Source organism: Carettochelys insculpta, chromosome 1 (genome assembly GCF_033958435.1).
Source record: "Carettochelys insculpta isolate YL-2023 chromosome 1, ASM3395843v1, whole genome shotgun sequence".
Lineage (NCBI taxonomy): Eukaryota > Metazoa > Chordata > Testudines > Carettochelyidae > Carettochelys > Carettochelys insculpta.
Genome location: NC_134137.1, coordinates 262976177 through 262988258, shown reverse-complemented (window position 1 = coordinate 262988258; position 12082 = coordinate 262976177). Strand labels below are relative to the sequence as shown.

The 12082-nt window shown below is 42.7% G+C and overlaps 1 protein-coding gene across 12 annotated transcripts in view; it reads left to right on the top strand.

Moving 5' to 3' along the window:
- WNK1 (WNK lysine deficient protein kinase 1) overlaps window positions 1-12082 on the top strand; it is a 170884-nt gene that overhangs the window by 90270 nt on the left and 68532 nt on the right. For 11 of the 12 annotated variants that reach the window (XM_075006217.1, XM_075006188.1, XM_075006133.1 and 8 more), the window contains 4 exons: window positions 152-485; window positions 4602-4786; window positions 7712-7969; window positions 10128-11312. In XM_075006217.1, coding sequence (XP_074862318.1) covers window positions 152-485; window positions 4602-4786; window positions 7712-7969; window positions 10128-11312 — 1962 coding nt within the window. The remainder of the gene's footprint in view (window positions 1-151; window positions 486-4601; window positions 4787-7711; window positions 7970-10127; window positions 11313-12082) is intronic. The other variant, XM_075006234.1, reaches the window with a different exon arrangement.

The following is a 12082-nucleotide window of genomic DNA, read 5'->3' as shown; positions in this document are numbered from 1 at the left end:
GGTGAGGGATTGGTCGAGTTTGGCACTAACTTTCAGAGGAGACTGGGAAGTTAAAGATTATAAAGCAAAGCTGCACTTGTTTGTATTGCTCTGGCAAGGTGTGATTGCTTGGTAATATGGCTTCTGTGAACATCCGTGTGTCCTCCATTAGGTGGAGTCAGGGTATGTCTGTGAAGGGGATCACAAGACCATGGCCAAAGCGATCAAGGACAGAGTGTCTCTGATCAAGCGAAAGCGAGAGCAGCGTCAGTTAGTGCGAGAAGAGCAGGAGAAAAGAAAGCAAGAGGAAATCAATCAGAAGCAACAGACGGAGCCACAGCCACAAACAAATGCTGCTCAGGCAGGGACAAAACTTCCATCCACTACTTGCATTGCTGCCATCTCCTCTACTTCAGCTTCTGTGTCCACACAAGTAGAGCCCGAAGAGCCAGAGGCTGATCAACACCAGCAACTGCAATATCAACAGCCCGGTGTGTCTGTTCTGTGTAAGTATATTGCCTCCAGACATTTCCATCCCCTTCTTCAATCTTACTACTTCATAGGAAGTCTTACAGATTTCCCTTTCACGAAGAAAAAAGGTTACACGATGCTGATAATTGTCTGCGGTGGGGTATCCAAAGTGATTAGCTGTTGCTGCATTTCTTGCTCTTATTTCTGGAACTCTCTAGAGGTATGATTGAAAAAGGGTGAAGCCCTGGAGGTACTTTTATCTATATATAACCTAATAAAATGAGGGAGAAAATCGTTGCCATTTGTCCTGTATAGGCAGTTAGGTATTAAGAGTTGTTTTGGATATACTCCCTTGAAAGCTAAACTTATATGTGCAGGGCAATAGGACTGTTCATCCTCTTTGATAATAATTAAAATAAACCCTGGTTAGCAGAGGGGGCCTGGTACACTTTTCCAAAAAGCAGCTGAGGATCAGAGTAAAACAGAATTGATGCAAACTTATTTCCACATTTAGTTGGGAATAACTTTTTGATAATTCTGCCTTGCTAAAGGGACTATTGAAGTGATTATCAGCGTCTTCCCGCACTTACTTGGTACTACGGCTCAATTTACTTCAAAAGTGGAGGTAGAATTTTGAGCCTGAATATTCAGGGGAATGTTCATATGTAGCTTGGCTGCATTGGAAAAGTGTATTCTCCTCTTTTTGAGACCTTGCTCACCAGTTCCATTCCTAAATGTGTGTGCACCAATGTGCAGAGTCAGATTTTTGCCTTAGTGGAATATGTGGGTTTAGCTGGAGTGCCCCCTTGCTAATTCATTGATATGTTATGCGGTGCCAATCCTACTGCCTCTGTTCGTTCTTATCACCTGTGACTGTAGGTTGGTGAGCCCTTTTCTGCAACACAAGTGTTAGCAGTTCTTACAGTCCATTGTTTTGTCTTGTTTATTAGTTGATAAGGGTACTTTAGTTTGTTCAGCCTTTGGCGGGGGTTGTGTGGGGGGGAAAAGCTCAGTGGTTTGAACTTTGACCTGCTAAATCCAGCGTTTGTTCTTCGAGTGGTCCCCGTGGGTGCACAACATCAGGTGTCAGGCTCGTCCTGGCGCTGCAGTTTGGAGATTTTTCAAGTGGCAGTTAGCCGGACTGTGCATATACAGGAGCGCACTGGGCCCTTTGTGTGCTTTTAGTCATGTGCGTGATCCAATATGAACCAGTTCCCCTCAACTGCATGTGGCTGCAGACGGACTTCGCTTGTGCTCCAGTGCACACCTGAAAGAAAAGAGAATCCGCATCTTAATAGTTTGGCTGGGGCAAATATTTAACTTTTAGGAGGGAGGGATAACTGAGTGGTTTGAGCGTTGGCCTGCTAAACCCAAAGTTGTGAGTTCTATCGTTTGGGGGTGCCATTTAGGGTACTGGGGTAAATTAGATTTAAAAAATGGTCAGGGATGGTGATAGATCTTGCTGTGAGCACAGGAGACTGGACTCAGTTACCTCTGAAGGTCCCTTCCAGTTCTGTGAGATCGGTATATAGCCATATGTTACATCTACACTACAGTATAAATTCAATTTTATTAAATTTGATTTTTATAACACTGGATTTTATAAATTTGATTTTTTGAATATCCTCGCCTCCTGCAAAGTCGACTTAATGCTGCCACACTGGGTTGCCACACATGGACTGTTGCCAAAGTGCATTCTGGGAACATATCCCACAGTTCCTTCAGCCTCTTAGTATTCTTTTTTTTGCTGGTGCAGTATGGGGGTGGGGGGTGGGAAATGCCCCATAAGTGGTTGTGGGTATGTGATGTCATCTTCCCACATTACATTGCCCTCATTTCCCTCCTGTGGAAAGCAAATGGCTGTATTTTCAAAAGGAAAGAAGGAACAGTAGGGAATCCCAGGTGACAGAAATCCAGATAGGCTGGTTGCAGGTGACTGAACTGCATAAACTGGTTGCTCAGCTGCTTTTCCCTCGTGGAAAGAATACCTTTTACATATGACTTTTTTTGCCTCATCAGCCAACATGTGCACTAGGCAGGTAACTGTCATGCTCGCATGCCAAAATGACTGATGGCAGGTATCAAAAGCTGTAATCTGTTCCTGTTAGCGAGACTTCCTCCTTTCAACCATCAGCCAGCCCCTGAAATCTTTGCTTCTGGGAAGTCTCCCTGCTGCCCAGTGACAGGAAGCCCCCAAAAATCTTTGCGGCCTTTGGAGTCTTCACCATGTGCAAGCCAGGACATGTGGCAGCATGGTCTGCACTGCACCACACCACAGGCGTGTGCGTTTATTGGGTTGGGGGCTAGGCATGTGATGTGGTTGGGTGGGGGATAGACCCCCAACTGCATAGCGCTGGTGGGGGAAGAGCTTCCCCTGTACAAATGTGAATTACAGAATAGTTTCTCAGCTTCTCATGCATGCATGACACCCACAGCCTAGCTGCCACATGGGGCAGGGGCGGGCGCCAATGCAGGAAAAAAAACCTTGGACTCTCCTGTGATCCTGTGCAGGGAAGAAGCCACCACCCTGTTTTAGGGCTGTTTTTTTCATGAGGTAGATGTGATCGTTGTGCTGATGATAAAGAAAATAATTCAAAATGGGCGCTCATGCCCACTTCAATTTTTTGGGTTTCCTGGTGCCAAATTCAATTTGTAGGCTTCCTGTTAGCTACTTCCCGTGCACCTGGAGAGCAGTGGAGATGGAAGCTGCCAGAGTGGACAACTGTGTAATGCATACGGGACACCCCTGGAGGCCACAAAGTTGATGTTCATAATTGTCACTTCCACACTAGCATTAATCCAACCTTTTAAATTCAAGTGGGGCACTATGCTGACTTGCTTTGTGGGTGTAATAACATTGACCTTAGCACTGTTTAAAATTGCTCAAATGGTATTTACAGTGACATAAAACTGAGCTAACTGCCTTAAAATTGACTTTATGATGTAGTGTAGACATAGCCTAAATTAAGTATTAGTCCCATCAAGGACTTCACCTTGGAGAAGAACATTCCCAGTTCCCCTGTCTTTAGGCCATGTTCATCATGCCGCTGGCAGATGTTTGGGAGAGTACCTTGGAAAGGATAGTGTGGGGTCTGCAAAAACTTACCCCACTCATTCTGAGTTTGAGTGTGAATCTGCTTGAGGGTCCTCCTCATGGAGGCTGTGCTTTAGCCCACCTCCTGAGCCCTCTTGATCAGACTCCATGTTCAGTATTGGCATGCATTACACCACCCACACCATTCTCCTATCACCACCCATGCCTAAGTGGCTGAAGACAGACCATGCAAAATTTTAACTGGATACTTATCTGAGGCGTTGAGGCTGCACATTTATCCAAACCTCAATGAATGGCTAATAAAGGGTCAGCCTTGGGATCAGGTGCATCAGCATCTTGATCTGGTTTGCTCCACTTATGACCTGGGGCTGCTGCTAAAAAAAAGGATAAAATAAGCTGGCCTTATTCCTGTGCAGTGCATAGAATTTACTGGTGTGGTCCTTGATGCTACACAGGCCAGAGCTTTCCTTTTTGAGGATCTGTTCCAAGCTGTGGTGAAAGTAATCGTATGACTGCAAGCCTACCCTCTTACCTCCACTCACTCATGCTTGTAACGGTAGGGCCACATGGCAGCCTGCACTTACATGGTGCAGTAAATGTGGCTCTGCCTCAGCCTTCTGCAGACATGCTAGAATCAGTCTGTGTCCCATAGATACCCTGACTACATTGTCCATTTTGTATCGGACCACATACTGTTGTCACATGTTGGCAGAATACATGCTGGAGGCATTTCCCTTTGTGGCTCTATTCCAGTTAGTGACCCTCCTTTCCAATGCTTTGAACTTGGAGTGGGCTCCCCATCCTGGTGATCTCGGCACACAATAGCGCCCTAAACATTAACAGGGAGTTCAGAGCAGTTTATCTGGCCTGCCAAGCCTTCCTGCCTCATGTGAAAAGTAGAGGAGTCCAGATCCTTACTGATATTACAGCCACTGTTCATTACCAAAAAGCAAAGTGTGGCCAGACCTACATTTGAGAGTCCAGCTTTAGGCATATGTTTTTTGAAAATCTTCGGTCTTAATAGTCCAATAAGACTAAAGTTTGTGCATCCACAGTGTTTTTTGAAACTAAAGTCTTGTGGTCTTTATATCTGCAGCTGATGGAGCAGTTGACAGTGGACAGGGATCATCTGTTCATACTGAATCATGTGTAAGTAGCCAACAGACTGTATCCTATGGTTCCCAGCATGAACAGACTGCCTCAACAACTACAATTCCAGGTTATACAGCTTCTGTTGGCCAAGTTCAGTCTCAGCATGGAGGATATCAGCCACCCACAGTGGTAAGCACAAACCTCAAAAGGCACATAGAACTCCATGGATTACTTCATTCTGTTTGGTTTTGTGGTAAACTTTTCTCTTGCCTTTCAGTCTGCAGAGTATATATTAGGGCTGTTAACAGTTAAACTGGTAAGCCTCACTCTCAATGGATGAGGCATTTTGGCTGTAGTTAACCATTGATGGCTGGAGCAGTCCCCTACCCACCATGGACAATGGGAGCTCCAGCATGACCAGAGCAACCCCCATCTGTGGTGTGTTCAGCTTGCCAGTGCTGCAGGCAGCGACACTCCAACCCAGCCAGAGTAGCTTCTGGTCTGTGGCATCCCTGGGAGTGCTGCGGGTGGGGCACTCCACCCCGGGTGGGGCGTCCATGGCGGAGGGCTGCTACAACCCACTTGGGGCAGACTGTCCCTCTCACCCCCCATTTAATTGGTAAAATTTAACATTTAATCAGTTAACTAATTAAATAGGATTTGACATACATCCCTATTATATATTTAGGCTTGAAAGGATAAGATTTTTATCTGTGTACACACAGTGAAAAGTAGTTGCATACATGATGACCAAAGTTTATATATAGGCCAAGAAAGAAGTGCTGCTTGAGAACTAGAGCTTGATCTTAAGGATATTAACTTTATATATTTTGGAATGGGATGTTGACAGTTTGTATTCTAACTGTTACAATGCTTAACTTTTTTGTGTCTTAGCATCTACAGTAATTGAATAATTGTCTGCTCCCATAATTTTCCACAACTGAAAATTTAATAGGGATAAATATTAGTAATAAAGTGCTTGAACGAATTATTTTGCATCACTACAAAATTTTAAATATATAATAAAAATGCTTAAATATACATAGATACATTTTATAATTTTGACGTATAACTGTAGTTCCGCCAAACCTGTCTATATAGTATGCCAGTGCAGACTCTCTCTCTGGGAGGCGAAGCACTTCTGACTGCATGCTAATGTTCTCAAATGCAGCACTTAATTTAGGATGAAGTAATCCTTTTGTTTTTGAGCATGTATTTAGAGTGAAATGGGTAAGTTAGTATCAGTCTTGCTCTAACACCCTCAGGTTAGGGTTGTTTCACATTGAAGGTCATCGTAGACTACTTTAGGATAGATGTGGTGCTTCAACGACACTTAACAGTGAATGTGGAAGTTCCAAGCATCAAGAGTCCTTGATAGGACCAGAGGTATTAAAATAACTAGGTGAGAGCTGTTCTATAAATATGAACTTGCTACATGTGTATTCTGTAAGATTTTGATTTCAGGGGTCACAGGTAAGATTTTTGAACCTTTATAGAATGCTGCATGTAAGCACTCCAGACTGAAGCATTCCCGCATTTTGTGTTCCCATTTTATTTATAGCTTGTACTGAGTTGCTTGTCCAATTGCCATGCATATTCCTTTCCCTGGAAAGTCTGCAAAGGCTGCAAATACCTTTCCTGTTATGTTCATCTGTTTACCCTTTTTTTGGTACCTTTTTTCCCCTTGGTATATTTTCAGTGTTGACTTTTAGGAGCTCTTAAAAAATCCTGCCCCTCCTCTCTGTGGTAATCTTACTTCTGTAAACTCTCCCCACTGGCTCCTTTTTTGTGCAATCTCTGAGGCAAATAATGGTACCATATCTGAAGAATACAAAACTGTTTTTTGATGAGTCTTGGAAATTCTCAAGTTTCTGTTTTGGTACTTATAGCTGGGAATCTTATTGAAGAGTTCATGCTGGTCAGTCCTTTTCTTAAAAGAAACTTGCCAGTTGGATTGATGCGATAAACAGCCTCTCCATCCTTTCCAAAGGCACTTAATCTGAAGGTTTGAGGTGCTCTTGATCCTTGATTAAATGAAGCTTCTAAGCCTTTGCTTTTATCTTATTTTTCCCTATTTCATTGCAAGATGTGGCTTGGACCAAAAAACATTCCATAATCTTGAGATGGCTGGCTTCCAGATTGAATGACTGGAGTAAGAGTAAGGAACCCACTAACAATTCTTCTGAGCAGTTTAGACACTAACATGAAAAAAATCTTGCTAAAGCCAGTGGTAGAATTCCAGAAAATCACCTATTTGGATTTTTCTGGAGACTTGCAAGTTCAATTTTCTCTGAAGGCAAAGGGGCCGCTCATCACAATGGGTTTCAATGGCTACAGGAACAAATCTTGAAATTGTGGTCTGGCTGCCATACTATTTCCATCTTTCCACTTCTTTCCTTTTTACAAGTGTTTAATTGGGTCAGATTCTGACTTATCACTTCTGGGTTGTCTCAAAATCATGATATCTTGGCCTTTATTTAAAAACCATCTTCTAGAAAATACAGTGAAACTAATATTAAACTAACCTTTTGCTCTACAGTTCATGATATGGATGATGTTTAATTTCTTAAGTTAATCACTTGACCAAATAAAGCACTAAACTTCCTATACATATAACTGGACTGATAGGGTACAAATACCTTTCTAGAAAATGAAATAGATTTTGTGCAAGCAGAAAGACTGGAGAGAAGTGCCCATAACACCTTTCCCCTACAACTTAGTGTGAACATCTGAACACTTCATTTAAACACTTAAGGCCTTTCATGTGTAGAATTCTTTGGTACTTGAAATACCACTTCAGAGCTTCCTAGAACAAGATACACTGTGAGGAAATATTGGTAATTGTCAGCCCTGCTCTTCAAATGCATATACAAATTGCTTCTGGTAGGAGCCCTTGTAGAAGTCTCTCTTCACAGTTGATAATGCAACGCAAACTTGAATCCTCAGAGGCGCACACTTGCTGTTCCTTGTATGCTGGCCTTCATTGAAGTCCCTTGTATCCTTGCAGTCAGCATTAGTCTGTCATGTATGTGTGACTTTCCATTTTAGCTCATTACAGTTGTACAACTTTTCATTTATAAAGCATTCATTTCTTAATTTTGTTTTCCTCCTTAGCCTCAACGTGGTCGTAGCATGTCAGTTTGTGTCTCCCATCTTTCTGCTGTTCCCTATCTGCCCTGCATCCCTTGCAGTATTCCTTTCGCCCCAGTGCCAGCGCTGAGTGCACCCCTTTCTCCTTTCTACCTTTGGACTACCCCTGAAGAAACCTTTGCAGAAAAGCTTTCTAAAGCACTGGAGAATGTCCTGCCCATGCACTCTGCCTCTCCACGCAAGCACCGACGCTCCAGCCTGCCCTCCCTCTTTGTCAATCCTGTATGTGTCACTGTACGCCTCCCGGCACACAGATAAGTTACCATTAAATACATCCTGGTTTTGGGGCAGTTTAATAACAGTAAAGAGTAACTGATTTTTTTTTTAAATCCTGTGCCCTATGCAATGACAGGGCTGATTCCTTCTCTTTGAGAAGCGCTATGCTGATGTAACAACTAATGAGCACTGTTGGTATCAGAAGTGTGCATAAAGTTTTAGGGCAAGGACTGAATGTATCAGAGGATAAAATGTTACAATCTGGTCTCTGGCCCATAACATTAGTTCAGCTGCTTCTGCTTTTAGTCAGTCTGAATTTTTTTCAGGTCCTGGATAAAATTATTAATGCCCAATATGACCAGATATTAAAACCTATTAGTAGCAGCGTTCCAGAGGATTCTTAGTGGGGATGATCACCCTCTAGATCTACAGTAAAGCAAATCAGAGGGCTTCCTGTCTGTGAGAGTAGCAGACAAGTCAAGATTCGTTCTGCTGTCTTGCTTCTGGAGAGAAATTACAATTATGTTTCCATTGATTACTGTATAAATATGCAGCATCTGGTGAAGTGAGTCTGTGCTCACAAAAGCTCATGTTCAAAACTTTTCTGTTAGTCTGTAGGGTGCCACAGGACCCTTCGTTGCTGTATAAATATTGTATTTTGAGATGGAAAGACTGCTTCTGTTAGAGCAGATGTTAGATGTCAAGAGCCTGAATGGATGGCAGTCTTTCCAGACAAATTGATTGTTTGAATTTAGGAGTGTGTTTGGCTTCAGTTTATTCTTTGAGGAAATATTTCCTTTTAAAGGAAGTTGGAGAATAAGGAATCCAGTTCCCAGAACACAGGAATAGAGTAAAAAGGGCATGTCCTTATTTACTGTGCAGGGAAGGAGGGGAGTTTGCTGCTGCTTTTCTAGGGAGTCAGAGTGTGAGCTGACTGTAATAAGACCCACTGTCTTAGAGAAATAGTAGTTGATAGCTCTTATAGAATCCTATTCCAAGAGGGGCGCTATTGCATCATGGAGCAATATGTTGGGGCAAAGTGAGATGAAAACATGCAAATACCACAGAAATTTGGAAATAGATGTTCTTGGTTATATTACTTGGCTATCGAATTATCCTTGAACCATATCTTCATAACTGACTTTACTTTCAAGACAATTGGAGGCAACTTCTTGGCAATTCAACTCCAATAGTCTGTATTAGTCAGTGATTGTGCTGTTTCTTCTGTTTTCCCAAGAGCAATTACATATGTAAGTAGTAGTATTTGATGTAGGAAGTAATCTGGTGCTATTGAAAAATTGGTAGTGCCATAGATGGTGAAAATGCACTATTACTACAAATTACAATAAAACCTTTTCTTGCCATTCATTTTGGTTCTGGCGGGGAAAAAAGCCAGGATGAGCTTGACCCAACATGTCAATATATAGCTTGGCTTTTGACAACTTCCCTGCTGGTTTAGTACAAGTCTGTTCCTATTGGTGATGCAACAGTATTATAGTCAATTTTAGTGAGTTACTGGCTTGTCTACTGAGTACCACAAATTAGGACAGTTGAAATCAACTGACTTCAAAGATGATGCAACCTGAGTGACTTGTAACAGATGGCTTCATTTTGTGGCTTTAGTACAGTCATTCCATATTTTGTGTGCATCAAGTACTGAAAAGTTTGAGATAGTAATGCTACATTTTCAAGGAAGATCAGCATTCAGTAGCCACAATCTCTTCTCCCTTTCTTGCCTTTGTGGCTCTTGTAAACAAAATCAAGCGATTGTTTCCTTGCTGCTAGCTAGTCCAGAATTTCTTTTTTGTATAACTTGCATGCAAACCAGTAAATCAGAGGCTTAACTTTAAAGTAGTTGCAGATACCATGAAAATAAGTGTCACTATTAGCAGCAAATTGCCTCTTGTGATTGAGAAGACCTGTTATGGAAAAGCAGCTTTTTACAAAAGGAAAACATTTCCATATGCAGTTATGTTCACCATGGATGTATTTAATGGATATTTACATTTTAGTAATTCCCAAAGCATTGTATATGGTGTGGATCATGAACATGGAGTAGTCATTCTATAAGGTTACTACATGGAGCTGCCTAGTGAGCTGTGCATGTTCCTGTCCTTTCATTTCTAAATATATGAATTTACTTGTCTTGTTCATGTCAATACAGCCTCAGTCCCAGGTTCATCTGGGTGGGGGAACACCAACGTTCCCAGATTCACAGGTATTTTTCCCAACCATTCATGAACGGCCAGTGTCTTTCTCGCCACCACCTGTCTGCCCACCGAAGGTCACCATTTCTCAGCGGCGCAAGAGTACGTCCTTCTTGGAAGCCCAAATGAGCCACTCTCAGCCCTCACTGAATACAGGCCAGAGTTTACTACCACCTGGTGGTAGCCCCACAAATTGGACACCAGAGGCAGTCGTTGTGCTGGGCCCTACATCCCATAGGGTCACTGGAGAGCCTCTACATGTGCAAGTCAGTTCAGCACCTCCTGAAGATGCTCACTATAGACAGCCTCAAGAAGCAGTGTACTTAGTGGGCATGTGTTACCAGCCACAGTTGACAGAGCATTATGATACAGTAATGTATAATTCTTATGGGACTGAACAGTACTTAAAACAGGTGCCTGAACAGAAGCAAGTGCCAGATGGTCCTCTTCAGAGCTCTGTTTATGATTACCAATCTGGGCAGCACTTCCTGCCAAGACCTCTGCAGAACTTGAGGCTGGATTCTGGAACAAGCCCATTATCACCATTGTCCAGTATTCCAGCTCCATTAAGTGCAGATGCTACACAGGTGAAGTTTCAGCAGGTATTTGTTCCACATTCTGCACCTGCTGTGCTTACTCACAGTGGTGATGGCAGAACAAGCTGTGTGTTTGAGTTCCATGTACACACACCAAATTTGCCTGCAGGAGAGGGGGGTATCTTACCCCAGCGTGTTTACAGAAGCTGTCGGGGGTCAATGGATTTTAATCAAGAGGAGTCCTCTCAGGCAACAGGGTTTCATGGCCGCCTCCAGCCTGTGACAGAGGAACAGTGTAACCATCTTGTTCCTGAGCTAACAGCACCCAGAGCGGGATCTATCCGACACAGCTGGCCGGGAGGGAGTCCAGAATACTCAAGTGATTCATCACAGCTGACTTCCTCTGACACTGGCGATTTCCAGTCTCCTCCCCCAACAGGGGAGTCATCTACAGCTTTTGGTTCAGACTTCTCATTGCCCACTCTTCAACTGCCTAAGAGGGTATTTCAAGAGTCACAGCTTTTCATCTGTTTCCAACAGGGAGCCTCCGCTCCGCAGGCATTGTCCACCTCACTTTCATCAGGACCACCTGCACTCCACCCTCAGGTTGTGGGAGTAAACCATTCCAGAATTTTTTTGTCTTCCTTTACACAGTTAAAAGCCAGGTTTCCCTCCCTTCCTTCACCTGCATATCTCCCTTCCTCACTCCAAGTTGTTCTAGATCTTGGAATTCAGAGGTTATGTTCCTACAATATCAGTAATATAATAAGATCCCAGTAGCTTATTAGGTCTCACCTAACTGAGATGTCAGCAGTTAATCATTCTATGTTCAGCCCAGGCAAAATCTTGGTATGTGAGCCTTTTGATATTTGTAGCAAATAGTCAGTAGTCTTTACCATTTTTTGTTCTAGCTGATGTTCAGCTCAAAGATCCAGGGGACCGAAATGCAGGGTTGCCTCTTCATCCTGAAAAGGTTATAAATGGGTACAATAGGTATGACTAAATCTGTGCTAAGCCATGCTTTTTCTGGTCATGCAGTCAGTGTTTTCAACTGAATTTAATGCCATTTTTAACAAAACACTACTCATAAATGTAGGCTAAAAAACCTAACATGCCAATTGATCTGTTCTGTCCAAACACAGGAGAAACTTACTAGGCTTCAGAGGATGAGTGTGTAAATATACACAGATCTGAAAATGTGTTTAATGAAAGAGCATTCTAAATATTATTTATGGGTGTTTAATTTCTAAGTTAACTGTTTTGATAAGTTATAATGTAAACAAGCCAATTGCACAAATTGTCTCTGCATGCAATTCATAAGGTATCAGTTCCACATAATGGCAGAACATGGGACTGTTCTAAAACTTGAATGTTGC